The following is a 14,788-nucleotide window of genomic DNA, read 5'->3' as shown; positions in this document are numbered from 1 at the left end:
TAAGGTCAATGTATTTAACATGGCCTAGCTACTAAGTGAAAAGATCAATCAGCAGTCTTTGGATAATGCCACTCTAAAATGTCATTTAGTTCAGTTTTCTTTCTACTTATTTTTAATGTGTTTTTTTGGAGATGTTAGTCTCTAGATATGAATCCATTTAATTATCTTTCTTATCTATGGATAAAGCTCATTACCAGTAACTTCATGGCTTAAAAATTATTTGATTAGTTTTTCAAAGGAGTTCCACATAGCACTATAATTAATTAGCAGATGTATTAGTTATAAAGATTAATCCCTAACTTTTCATTTTCATAAAGTTCCTAGAGAAAAAGTAAAAGATATTTTTTGACAAAGCCAACTGCAAAGATATCACTTGAAGACTGAATCTAAACCTTTTACAGGGATATTGATCTGTCATAAAATTTTACTTACCCTATTTTTAGAACAAATATCTGATTTGCATATAAACTGAAGTTGTGGTTTATCTTTTACAAACTATTTCATCTTCTCATTTATTTATTTCTAGAAAAGAACTACCAACCTTAAGGATTGTTGTAGTAGTTAGAAGAAATAAATGAAAACTCTGGCCCACTTTTTATAATATATTAGCCATGTGAAAATAATAAACACTAATATAAATCCAGGTACAGAATATATAGCATAGAGTAACACAGTTGTTACTTTATTAAAAATATAGATATATAAATCCCATTTTCAATGAAAAACGGACAAGAATTTGAATCAACATTAATCCTTCAACATATGAAGCTCTCATGTTAAATGTTAAGACTAGAATAGTCTAGCCATAAAAGAGACTTCTTTATTGAAAACGATCTAGCCAATGAGTCTGAGTCTTTTTCATCATTGGAACAGAATTATTAAAGAGAAAATATCTGGCATTCATCTTATAGTGTAGAACATCACATCTTAGAAAAATCTACATAGTTACTACATCATGGCAGTCTTGATTCTCTGAAGAACTCTGTTGTTGCGCATATAATGCACAAGAATTTTCCGTTGCATTGTTGGTCTCACAAGAAGTAAATAACTGAGATCTCCAAAACACATCACATTGCAAAATTTAAACGAAAAAGTAAATTAAAGTGAGTTGAGTAGGTACCTGAGATGTGAGCACAGAGAAGACAGGGAGGATACGGTTGTGAGGGGGGCACTGATAAAAGCATTGCTGGGAGGAAGATATACCTTGACTCAGGAAAAAAGGCTCAGCCTGAGAAACTTGCTTTGGAGAAAGATTCCTGAAGGAGAATGAAGTAATCCCAGCTTCTTGGTATACTTTGGTTCTAAGAGGAAACAGTTATAAATTCTCCCTGGGGGAAATTATCCATAATTTAGGTCTCATGTTATTACATGTCAAGAATAAGCAAATTTTTCACAGAAAGATTATCTGCAAAGACAAGTTACCATGAATGGAGCATTAGATTCATATTTTTAAAGACTATAATCCTGGTATATTAGATATAGAATATAGAATAACATAAAATATTTATAGAAATAAAGGTAGAATAGGAATGATGATCAATAACAAAAGGCTATCAGGAATAACCAGGCAAATTTGAAAAAAGAAGTTGTTAGAACTTCTTAAAATGAAAATTTTAATTATTAAAATGAAGAACTCAATGAATAGGTTAAAGATCAAATTACAGAAAGTTGAATAAGAAATTAAATTTGAAGATATATCTGCAGAAATTCCCAAACACTTCAGAGAAGTAACGGCAAAAAGGGTAGACAAAAAGATCAATGAAATAGAATAGCAATCCAGAAATAGACCCACGTGTATACAATCAAATGTTCTTTGACAAAGAAGCAAAGGCAGTTCAATACAGATAGGATAATTTTTTCTTTTTTTTTTTGTTTATTAATTTATTTTAAGAGAGAGAGTGCATGCATGCAAGCAGGGGATGGGGGGAGAGAGACAGACAGACAGAGAGAGAGAGAGAGAGAGAGAGAATCTCAAGCAGGCTACATGTTCAGCACAGAGCCCGACATGGGGCTTGATCTCATGAACTGTGAGATCATGACTTGAGCCAAAACCAAGAGTTAGATGCTTAACTGACTGAGCCACCCAGGTGCCCCAAGGATTTTTTTTTTCAAAAAATTATGCTATAACTGGACATCTACCTGGAAAAAAAAAAAATGCATGGGGACATAGACTTTATACTCTTCACAAAATTAACCTAAAATGGATCACAGATCTAAATGCAAAATGTGTAAGTATAAAACTTGTAGAAAATAACATAGAAAAATAATCTAGTTGACTTTGGGTTTGGCAATAACTTCTCAGGTTAAACATCAAAAATATTCATGAAAAGAAAAATTAATAACTTAAACTTTATTAGCATTCAAAACTTCTGCTTGCAAAGACACTATCATGTAAATGAAAAGACAATGCACACACTGGGAGAACATATTGCAAAACACCTATTTGATAAAGGATCGGTATCCAAAATATAAAAATAAACCTTAAAAATCAACAATGAGAAAACAAAGAACCCTAATAAAAATAGGTAAAAGTCATGAACAGATACCTCACAAAGAAGAAAATTAGCATATAAAAAGATTCCTCATATCATATGTCACTAGGGACATGCTTACTGGAATGACTAAAAATTCACTGACAACACAAATACCTGCCAAGGTTGTGGAGCAATAGCAACCCTCATTCACTGCTATGGAAATACAGTGGTTTAGGCACTTTGGAAGACAGTTTGGTGATTTCTTACAAAACTAAACATACTCTTATCATACAATACAGCAACCACATTCTTTGGTATTTACCCAGGTGAGTTGAGAACTTAACATTCACACAAAAAAACCTACATGAACATTTATAGCACTTTATTCAGAATTGCTAAAACTTGAAAGCAACCAAAATATTCTTCAATTGAATGGATAAACAAACCGCAGCACATCCATACAATAAATATTATTCAATGCCAAAAGAAAATGAACTATCATGTCATGAAAAAACAAGGAACCTTAAATGCATCATTGTTAAGAGAAATAAATCAATTTGAAAAGGCTACAAACTATATTTTTCCAAGTCCATGACATTCTGAAAAGGGTAAAACTATGGAAATAATTAAAAGATCAGTGGTTACTATGGATTAGGGAAGGAGGAAAGGACAGGTGAACACAAGGGATGTTTAGAGCAAAAACTACTCTGTATGATACTGTAATGATGATTACATGTCCTTATAATTCGTCAAAGACCCCAGCATGTACAACAAACTTTATTATAATTATGGACTTTAGTCCATACTGTGCCAATATTGACTAACTAATTGTAAGAAATATACCAAACTTAAGCAAGATGTTAATAATATGGGAAACTAGGAGAGAGAAGTAAAGGGCATTTGGAAACTCTACTTTCTGTTCAATTTTTCTGTAAACATAAAACTTAAAAAATAAGATCTATTAAAATATATGAATACAATAAAAAGACTTACTTTGTTTTAATACACAATGAGGAATTAAGATAAGAAAAGACTTGAGAATGGAACTCCAATTGTAAATATGGTAGACCTAGAGACAGGTAATAAGTGCGTGATAATATATATAATAATACAAAGGTAAAGAAACAAGTATTAGTAATAAAAAGGAACAGTAGAATCAAAGTATAACATATGGAGAAATGAAGAAACAAGTGAATAAAACATGCATGCACAATTTGCATGCTTTGATTGCTGGGTAAATGACAGACATTCAGCAAATATGATTTGAATGCCAACTGTGTACTATGAAACAAAATAGGCAATGAAAATGCAGAGGTGAACCACACTCATAAGGTTGTTTTGTTCTGGTAGTTTAGAGTCTACTTGTGATAATATTGATAAGGAATGGAGATGAGAAGCAGGTTTTCATAAGAATATGAATTTGTTTCTTAAATCAAGATGAAGGGACACCTCGGTGGCTCAGTCATGTAAGCTTCTGACTTCAACTCAGGTCATGATCTCATGGTTTGTCAGTTTGTGCCCTGCACTGGGCTCTGCTCTGGAAGCTGGGAGCCGGGAGTTTGCTTTGCATTCTGTGTCTCCCTCTCTCTCTGCCCCTACCCCACTCATGTTCTGTCTCTCTCTGCCTCTCAAAATAAATAAATGTTAAAAGAAAGTTAGCAAAAATCAAGATGTAGGGAAATTTGAGGGTTAATGACATTTTAGAGATTATAGCAACTTCTCTAACTTGAGAAAGTTTATCTAAGAAAACATTCTCTAGACCAGAATTCCTTAAGTGGATAAGAAATGGAAGACTTTGGGGAAATGGTTCCTTGACCCAACTCCAATGTATTTGTGAGTTTCTGGACCCAACTCCAATTTGCGTGTGAGGTGGAAGGTGGTTTCCCGCACAATACCAAGCAACTTTGGGGACACCAGCAGACTAAGAATTCAACTCCGTTCTAACAGTACCTGGAGATCTCATATCCCAAAGGTTAAGGGTTCAGTCCCACAAGACTGATCCCATCTCACTTCAGATGCCAACCATGTGTAGTAGATCCCCAGGTTACCTACAACTCTGTCCAATTTGGCTAAAATGGGATGTTTCCATGACTCTCTTTAGGTTCAGGTTTGGCTAATTTGCTCTAGAAGCTTACAACAGGGTTAGGGGCACTAACCCCACCCCCCACCATCCAAATTCCCCCAAGCAGTTGAAAATCCAAATAGAACTTTTGACTCTCCTAAAACTTAACTACTAATAGCCACTGTTTACCAGAAGCCTTGCTGATAGCAAAACTGTCAATCAATACATTTTTGGTATGGTATATGTATTAAAAACTGTATTTTTACAATAAAATAAGCTAGAGAAAAGAAAGTGTTAACAAAATAATAAGGAACATACATTTACAATACTGTACTGTATTTATCAGAAGAAATGCACATAAGTAGAAGGAGCTAAGATGACAGCATAGTAGGAGGACCCTAGGCTTGCCTCCTCACTTGAAAACAGCTAGAAAACTATCTAATAATTCTGAATACCCAAGAAATTGACCTGAGGACTGACAGAACAAATTGCATAACTAGAAGGAGAGAAGAGGCCATACTGATGAAGGTAGGAAGTGCCAATACATGGTTTGGGGAAGAAATGGATCATGGTACTGAGGAGAGGAGGGAGTCCTGGTCATGGAGAAAGGTAAGAGACAGAGAGCACAGGGATATGCAAAAGAACACTTCCCCAAAACCATTAGCTAGGAAAATGAGAAGGGCTGATTTTCATGATTTTTCCAACTAGCAAGGCTCAAAGAATGGAGTTTTAGAGGTCGGTGGGCTTGACTGGGAGAGAGACCTGAGGACGCTGGCCTGCTGGAGAAAAGGCACCCAAAATAAGTCCCTAACTTACAAGGGAAGACCCATAAGGCTAGCTGCATATCTCTTCACAGAAACTTGGTAAGTAAGAAGGAAAAGGCATGATATATTCATTGTGCTGAATGGGAAAAATATACAGCAAAGAATACTCTATCCATCAAGGCTATCACTCAGAATATGAGAGATAAAAAGATTCCCAAACAAACAAAAACCAAAGAAGATCATGATCACTAAACCAGTCTTGTAAGAAATATTAGAGGAGACTCTGAGTGGAAAGGAAAGACCAAAAGTGACAAAGACTAGAAAAGAACAGAGAAAATCTCCACATACAATGACAAAACAAGTAATAAAATGTCACTAAATACATCTCTATCCAATAATTACTCAATGTAAATGGACTAAATGCTCCAAAAAAAGACATAGGATAAAAACAAAACAAGCAAACAAACAAAAAAGCCCCATGTATATGCTACAAGGGACTAATTTTAGACCTAAAGACATTTTTAGATTCAAAGAGGGGATGAAGAAAGATTTATCATGCAAACAGACATCAAAACGAAGCCAGAGTAATACATTTGTCAGACTAACTAAATTTTAAACCAAAGACTGTAACAAAAGATGAAGAAGGGTCATAATAATCATAAATCATCATCATCATCATCATCATCAAGAGTACTATCAAACAAGATCTAACAATTGTAAATATCTTTGTCCCCCAACATTAAAGAACCCACATATATAAAACAATCTATGACAAGCATAAAGGAATTAGTTGATGATAATAATGCAATAGTCATTGGGAACTTTAACACCCCACTTACAGCAATGGACAGATCATCTAAGCAGAAAATCAACAAGGAAACACTGACCTAGATGGACTTAACAGATATATTCACAGCATTTAATCCTAAAGTAGCACAGGGGACATTCTCCAGAATATATCCCATACTAGGTCACCTATCAGCGCTCAACAAGTACAAAAAGATTGAGATCATAGCATGCATCTTTTCAGACTACAACACTATGAAACTTGAAGTCAACCACAAGAAAAAATTTGGAAAGATCACGAATATATGGACATTAAACAACATGTTACTAAAGAATGAATGGGTCACCCAGGAAATTAAAGAAGAAATTTAAAAATACTTGGAACAACTGAAAATAAAAACACAAGAGTCTAAAACTTCTGTGATGCAACAAAAGCAGTCATAAGAGGGAAGTATACAGCAAGACAGGTCCACCTCAAGAAGCAAGGAAAATCTCAAATAAACCACCTAACCATACACCTAAAGGAGCTAGAAAAAGAACAAGAAATGAAACCTAAAGTCAGCAGAAATGAAATAATAAAGATTAGAGCAGAAATCAATGTTACTGGAACTAAACAAAAACAAAAACAGAACAGATTAAGGAAACCAGATGCTGGTTCTTTGAAAAATTTAATAAAATTGATAAACCACTACCCAAAAAGGACCCAAAATAAGTAAAATCACAAATAAGAGAGAAGAAATAACAACCAACACCACAGAAATACACACAGTTATAAGAAAATATTGTGAAAATTTTCGTAGAAGAACACAGGTAGAACAAGTTGGATAAACTGGAAGAAATGGATAAATTTTTAGAAACATATAAACTACCAAAATTGAAGCAAGAAGAAATATAAAACTTGAATAGGTCAATAACCAGTAAAGAAATTAAATCACAATTTAAAAAAAAAAATTCCCAACAAATAAAAGTCCAGGGCTAGATGGCTTCCCAGGGGAATTCTATCAAACATTTAATGAGTTAATACCTATTCTCAAACTGTTCCAAAAAAAACCCCAAAAAAACAGAAATGCAACAAAAACTTCCAAACATTCTATGGGGCCAAGATTGCCTTGGTTCCAAAACCAAACAAAGACTCCAGTAAATAAAGGAAGTACAAATCAATAACCCTGATGAATATGGATGCAAAAATCCTCAATAAAATATTAGCAAATTGAATCCAACTATCCATTAAAGAATCATTCATCATAATCAAGTGTGACTTATTCCTGGGCCATTGCCATTTGCAACATTTTGCCATTTGCAACAATATGGATGGAGCTAGAGAATTAATGCTAAGTGAAATAAGTCAGTAAGAGAAAGACAAAAGCTGTATGATTTCACTCAGATGAGTTTAAGAAACAAAACAGATGAACATAAGGGGAAAAAATAGAGAGAGGCAAACCAGGAAACAGACTTTTAACTACAGAGAACAAACCAAGGGTTACTGGAGGGGAGGTGGTTCAGGGATGGGTTAAATAGTGATGGGTATTAAGGAGGGTACTTGTGATGAGCACTGGGTGTTGTATGGAAGTGATGAATCACTAAATTCTACATCTGAAACTCATATTACACTACATACAAACTAACTAGAATTTAAATTAAACTTGAAGAAAAACCACATAAATTGTCCCATGCAGTTCAAACCTGTGTTGTTCAAGGGTCAACTGTACTTATGTTTATCAGGTTATTATAAAAGTCTATGGTAAAGGATTCAGATGAACGTTCATATGGAACAAATGCATTGGGCAAGGTATTTGGTAAGGGGTACAGAGCTTCCATACCCTCTCCAGGCATACCACTCAAACAGCACCCCCACATGTTAACCAACCCAGAAGCTCCCCAAACCCCATGCTTCTGGGTTTTAATGAAAGCTTCATTACATAGCCATGACTGATTAAATCATTGACCATAGCAATTGATTCAACCTCCAGCCCCTCCCAGGAGGGCATGGAGTGGGACTGAAAGTTTGAACCTTCTAAACACGTGATTGGTCTTCCTTCAAAACCAATCCCTTGCTGGCCTCAACTGCCACCTCATTTACATAACAACAGACACATTTATTACCCTACCATTTAGAAAAGTTCAAGAATTTTAGGAGCTCACTACCAGAAGACCAGACCAAATATGTATTTATTATAAAATACAATATCACAGAGGGATATTGGCTAGTTGGATAGAACAATGTGTTGGATTTTACTGCACACTGTACTGTTTACAATGCCTAGCCCCTACCTATCTATTATCAATGTCATCTCCTAGTCTTTGTGACACCTATAAATGTGTCTCACCCTTGGAGAGGTAATGCCTTGAGTAGAGAATCTTGCTGTAGACAATTGAATATAAGCACATGCACTTTAGGTAACATAACATTCATAAGTACACCCTGAATTATAAGCTTTCAAGGTGTTCACAGCCTATAAAATAAATGCAAGATTCAGTCTGTCTCTGCACACTTTTTCAACCACCACTGGATTCACAGTGCAAATGGTAGACATCAGTAGAAACTGTTCAAAATAAAAATTGATTTCATTCCCAATAAATGTTTGTGGAATCACAGCTTGGTTAATTTTCTTTATCTATCATAAACCATATTTTCAAAGTTCTCACCCACACTTTATTTCCTTAAAAATGAAAATCACCTATTTCTTCATATCTTAATTTTTATGTCAAATGCTATGGTTATGTCTAATATGCCAACACTAATAAAAAGAAAGATAATGTATTTTGAAATGAAAATAGTTACAGTGAAGAACTAACCATTATCAATAGACTCTAAAAGTCTTAACCTTGACCAGGAACCATCTTAAAATAATTTATATTGTCTCTATCAATTTTTAATACTCTACTAATTCAATGTACTTTACCTTAACCTGAAGCAATGAGAAAGAACCAACTATTGAATGTCATTTTTTGTATTTTTATTGATTACTATAATTTTAATCACATAATATTCCTCTTTTTATTATAAAAGCATAAAATTAAAAGATACAGTTTAGGAAAATTAGGCAAAGTTAATCATCTGTATGTTAAGGAGTTTCCACTACTAGATGATTTCTGAGTTAACTTTCTGTTCTACAATCCTCTGACTCTATAATATTGTGACTTTGGGGAAATGACGGATGCTAAATAGTCAACTTAAAAATGAACTTTGGCCTGGTATGCATAGGTGGCTCAGTCTGTCAGGCATCGGAATTCAGCTCAAGTCATGATCTCACAGTTCATGGGTTTGAGGCTCACTTCAGGCTGTGTGCTGACAGCTCAGAGCCTGGAGCCTGCTTCAGATTCTGTGTCTCCCTCCTTTTTTTCTCCTCCCTAGCTTGTGCTCTGTCTCTCTCTTTCTCTCAAAAATAAATATTTAAAAAAATTATTTAAATGAACTTTGGGCTAAAACTGATTTATGAGTTATAATTTCTGTAAGTCTAAAAAGTATATAGTCAGTATAGCAACATTCATATTTGAAAATAAGTGGCTATATGTTAGTAATATTAATCACTAATAAATATTAAACTCTATAACCCACTCACAAAGCTAATTGTCTAACACCATTATTATATAAATGCACAAATGTATATGCATCATAACTGTATTTGTGTCTTATATTTCCAAATTCAGACATGTTTAAAGGTTTTTGCCTGAAATTACAAGAATAACTGGTCACATGAGAAAATGTAGTTGCAAATATGTAGCCTCATGTTTGTTTGTTTGTCTGACACTTAGGAAAACATAGATTTCCTTTTTAACCATTTTACTGTGTTTATAACTAGATAAATTGAACTTTAAACATAAGAGCTGACTGATCACAAAGTACTTTGACAACAGGAAAACAATCTCCAAAGCATATAGTCCAGGAAGAATTGGAATGTCAAACAACAGAAGTTGCTTTAANAAATATGTATTTATATATATATATATATTTTTTTTTTTTTCAGCATCAAGAAGATAGTTATTTCTACTGAACATCAGAGTGTAATTTAATTCAAAACCTTGAACTCTATACTAAATGTCTCGGGGTAGGAAGCAATAAAATAAATCTTCTGCCCTTATGGAACATATATAGTCTACTAGAGATAAAATGTCCAACATCCAAGAATTTGAAAAAAGTGACATCATCCCTCTTCCTCACTCAATTTTTTTTTAATGTTTTTTTATTTATTTCTAGGAGAGAGAGAGAGAGAGAGAGAGAGACAGCGTGAGCAGGGGAGGGTCAGAGAGAGAGGGAGTCACAGACTGAAACAGGCTCCAGGCTCTGAGCTGGCAGTCAGCACAGAGCCCGACGCGGGGCTCGAACCCACGAACTGCGAGATCATGACCTAAGCGAAAGTCGGACGCTTAACCGACTAAGCCACCCAGGCGCCCCTCTTTGTTACTCAATTTTCTTTTACTCGTGATAAAAAAAAAAATCCAGAATAATATACCAATATACTATCTTTATTCTCAGAGAAAAAACATCAGACAGACACCAACTGACTGACCACATGCATATGGACAACAGCCACCACACAGAGGGGCTTGCTTTCTGTACAAAGTTTATAGACACGCAGGCACAAGGGTGCCTTCCAGTAAGCTCTTCTTCTTCAAATAAGAAGAGCTCTCATATGTCCAGACAGAGGACAGGAACAGCTTCAACAACTGCCATTGAGTACAGGGTAGAGTCACATGGGAAGTGGTAGAGAGTAGCAGCCTCCCCTCCATTCTCCTACCATGTGCCAAAGGAAGGACAACTATAAGGAAGATATATAGGAAGAGGAAGATAGATAGAGATAGAGACAGAGACAGAGACAGAGACAGAGATAGAGATATGTAGATACATATCTATAGTCAAATCCTTGGTAGGTTTCATGTACAAAAATTTCACTCCTTGAGTCATTTAATTCTCAGCCTTTCTTTTTCTATTACAGAGGAAGAATATTTCATTGGTCATTTTTAACATCTAACAAATAAAGACTAAATAAATATGAAGGAATACATTCTTCTTATATCTCTTCCCAATTTTGTATTTTACAATTAAAAGCTTTGTAATTTTGAAAGAATCCAATGTATGTCTTTCCAATAAACTGCATAAAAAAATCTCAGTGGGAAAAAGGAGCTGGATTGACAAGCCATCATTAATTTGTTGTAGTCTATTTTCTTATCTAAGAAAATACTCATTTTCATATCTATGTTTGTATTTGTAATCTTATATTCCTTTTCTAAACCTAAGCCCAAAACATGTATACAGGTGCCCTAAAACATGCCCTCTCCCAGGCCTCTCGTATCACCAGTGCCTCAAAAGAAAACATCCAAAAATTCTGGGGATTTGGTGTCTAAGAGAAGGCACAGTAAATGTAGGACTTAACCGAAGGGAGTCAGGCAGGACAACCAGACTGGATTTACAGCAGCTTATTGTCTGATGAGAGAATACTACTTAGGAAGGATTATCAAACCAGAAAGATGAAGGCTGATAATATTTATGTAAAATAGATATTTTGACAGACCCACATATAGATGATTCACCCTCTCTTACTATGATCACCCAAGGTGGGAGATGGGGAGGGGTAGGTCTAGAAACATGTTTGGTTTCTTTGGTTTTTGTTTATTTTATGTCTGGGATAAAAAGTAAAAAAAGGAAAATGAAAGGAGAAAATTAAAAAGTTCAGCTCCAAAAGTCTTAACTAGCTTTAGCTTCTTATGTGTTAGAAAAGGGATCAGTATACAAGATAAACTCAACAGTTAAAAACTTGCATGAGTCTTTTTTAATAGCAATGATAATTTAAAGCATAACATTCATATAGCTTTCACTGTGTGCCAGGCCTTGCTTACTTTACTTATATTACTTCATATAATCATCTTAATAACTGTAATATCGGTACTATTATTATCTCCATTTTAAAAATGAGAAAACTGAGGTAAAGAGAAATTAAGTAACCAAACCGAGATTGGACAGCCAGTAAGTGGCTGAGAAAGGATTCAAACCAGGTGACCGGACTCTGGAATTTCTTCATCCTGTCCTGAAAGGAACTGAGAGTGAGGAGGAAGTATAAGTGCATAGAGAAAAAAAAAATCATTCTTGGGAGAAATCCAAGGAATATAAAAGAAGCATGTCCTCCTCTCTTTCTCTTAAAAAGAAGAAATGGGAAGATCAATGAAAGTCTCTAAATAATTTGGAATCAAAACTACAATAAAATAAAAAAAAAAAAAACACCAGAAACAACAAGTATTGGTGAGAGTGTGGGGAAAAAATAACCCTCTTACATGGTACAGCCACTCCAAAAAACAGTATGGACTTTCCTCGAAAAGTTATAAATAGAACTACCTTGTAATCCAAGAATTGCACTACCAGGTATTGACCCCAAAATTACAAAACACTAATTTGAAGGGATACATGTACCCTATGTTTATTGCAGCATTATTTACAATACCCAAACTATGGAAGCAGCTCAAGTGTTCACTGATAGGTAAATAGATAAAGAACACATGGTATATATACAATGAAATATTATTCAGCCATCAAAAAGAATGAAATCTTGTCATTTGCAACAACACAGATGGAGTAGAATGCCAAACAAAATAAGTCAGAAAAAGACAAAATGCCATATGATCTTACTAATATGTGGAATTTAAGAAACAAAATAAATAGGCAAAGGGGAAAAAAGAGAGAGAGAGAGAGATAAACTTAGAAACAAACTCTTAACTACAGAAAAGAAACTGATGGTTACCAGAGGAGAAGTGGGTGGGAGCATGGGGCTAATAGGTGATGGCAATTAAGGAGTGCGCTTATCATAATGAAATTAATTAACAGGATGTGACTTACAGAGACTTTTTTAAGTTTATTTATTTTGAGAGAGAGAGAGACAGCAAGAGCACTACTGGGGAAGGGGTAGAGAGAAAGAATCCCAAGCAAGCGCAATGCTGTCAGTGCAGTGTCTGACACAGGGCTCAATCTTGAGAACCTTGATGGGATTCAAGCTCAAGAACCTTGAGATCATGACCAGAGCCAAAACCAAGAGTCAGATGCTTAACCAACTGAACCACCCAGGCATCCCTACAGATATTTTAAAGTAGAGAGAGAAAATCTGTACTGTTGAGGCATTTGCTCAGCAGTCCCATTAAAGATGAGAAAAGGTCTTCTTTTAGTAAAGGAAAGTGGGGGAGTGGATGGACACTGACTATTATGTAAGCAAATAATTACTTTTATAATTTCAATAATCCAACTTGGGAAAAGGAATTGGCAAGACAATAAATTTTTAAAAAAACTCTAACTTCAGGGTTGCCTGGGGGACTCAGTCAGTTGAGCATCCAAATCCTGAACTCAGTCAGATCATGATCTCAAGGTTTGTGAGTTTGAGCTTCTATATTGGGTTCTGCACTGATGGTGTGGAGCCTGCTTGGGATTCTCCTTCTCTCTGCCTCTCTCCCACTCATGTTATCTCTCCCTGCCTTTCTCTCTCTTTCAAAATAAATAAATAAACATGAAAAATTAAAAAATAAGTAAATAAAAATTATATCATCAAGTGTCACATACCTTAGGAATCCTGAGCTTTGAGCCCAAATATTTCCTAGTTCTTTTGCTCCAGTATATTTCAATGAGGCATTTCCTGGGCACTGCTAAAGTACTTATTTCATTCAGGATTTGTGTTTTCAACCATTTAAAGCTTTGTTCCCTTACAACTAAGTACTAAAAAGGGCCCAGGTAAGGATGAATTATATTTGTTTCATACCCAATTGTTTCCTTAAAATATAACATATATTCTGTCCCTTCGATTTCAAGAAATAACCTCCAGGTTTTCAAATGTTTTTGTCTATGTGGTAAACCAAGTACCTATGAAGTCAACAATGTTTATTACAATACATTATACATAAAACTAACATGTTCTTCTTCATTTGAATGATAGAAAAAGAAACATATGAATAACTTACCTAGATTGTAGTTCTCTCTTATGGCACAATTCATTCAACTGACCATAATCAATGTACTTAGACATTTTCAACCCTGAAAAAAAAAATTAAAAACTTGGGTAATTTTCTATAATCTTATTAACAAATATTGTAAATAGAGTTTAATTACAAATATTCATCATAGTAAAAAAATTCAGCAACCATGGAAATGAAGTATTTTCAGTCTTTGATATAGAAGCAGAATTGAATAAGGTGATTAAAACAAAGAAAGAATATAATGGTTTTCATTGATGTCAAATCTGGTCTGACATTGTTTATTTTTCTGGAGTTTAAAGGTGTCATATGTTTCTCCTCTAGAAGTAAGCCCGTCAGAATCCTCATCCTAGCACTGAGTGTTATGTGGAAACTAATTTGACAATAAACTATTAAAAAAAAAAAAAAATTCTATTGGGATTTGACAGGAATTAATTTAGACCTCAAAATACAACTGGAGTGAATCGACAGCTTTATAATGTTATCTTGTGTTAATTCACACATCATATGTCTCTTCAATTAGTTAAGTCTTCTATAAATGTCTTTTAATCAATTCTATAATTTCTGTCTTAAAAATCTTATACATTTGTTGGATTTCTTCTTTTGTTATGTATGTTTTTTGAGTTACTATAAATGATTATGTTTATTATCATATTTTTATTACTGATATCTAGTAATAAAACTACTGATTTTATATTTAAAAAAAAAAAAAAAGAATCCTCATCCTGTACCTTTAGAATGTGAACTGACAATGA

General features: G+C 34.3%; 1 protein-coding gene across 10 annotated transcripts in view; it reads right to left on the bottom strand.

The window, feature by feature from the left end:
• Positions 1–14,788, bottom strand: part of CNBD1 (cyclic nucleotide binding domain containing 1) — a 446,985-nt gene that overhangs the window by 383,512 nt on the left and 48,685 nt on the right. For all 10 annotated transcript variants that reach the window (XR_013336910.1, XM_077771341.1, XM_077771342.1 and 7 more), the window contains one exon: positions 14,022–14,094. Coding sequence is in view for 9 of the 10 variants with exons in the window: in XM_077771338.1 (XP_077627464.1) it covers positions 14,022–14,094 (73 nt within the window). In the remaining variant the exon portion in view is untranslated. The remainder of the gene's footprint in view (positions 1–14,021; positions 14,095–14,788) is intronic.

The sequence above is a fragment of the Crocuta crocuta genome, unplaced genomic scaffold, assembly GCF_008692635.1.
Source record: "Crocuta crocuta isolate KB4526 unplaced genomic scaffold, BGI_CrCroc_1.0 scaffold235, whole genome shotgun sequence".
Classification (NCBI taxonomy): domain Eukaryota; kingdom Metazoa; phylum Chordata; class Mammalia; order Carnivora; family Hyaenidae; genus Crocuta; species Crocuta crocuta.
Note: the sequence above shows the minus strand (reverse complement) of the source record. Positions and strands in the feature narration are given on the sequence as shown.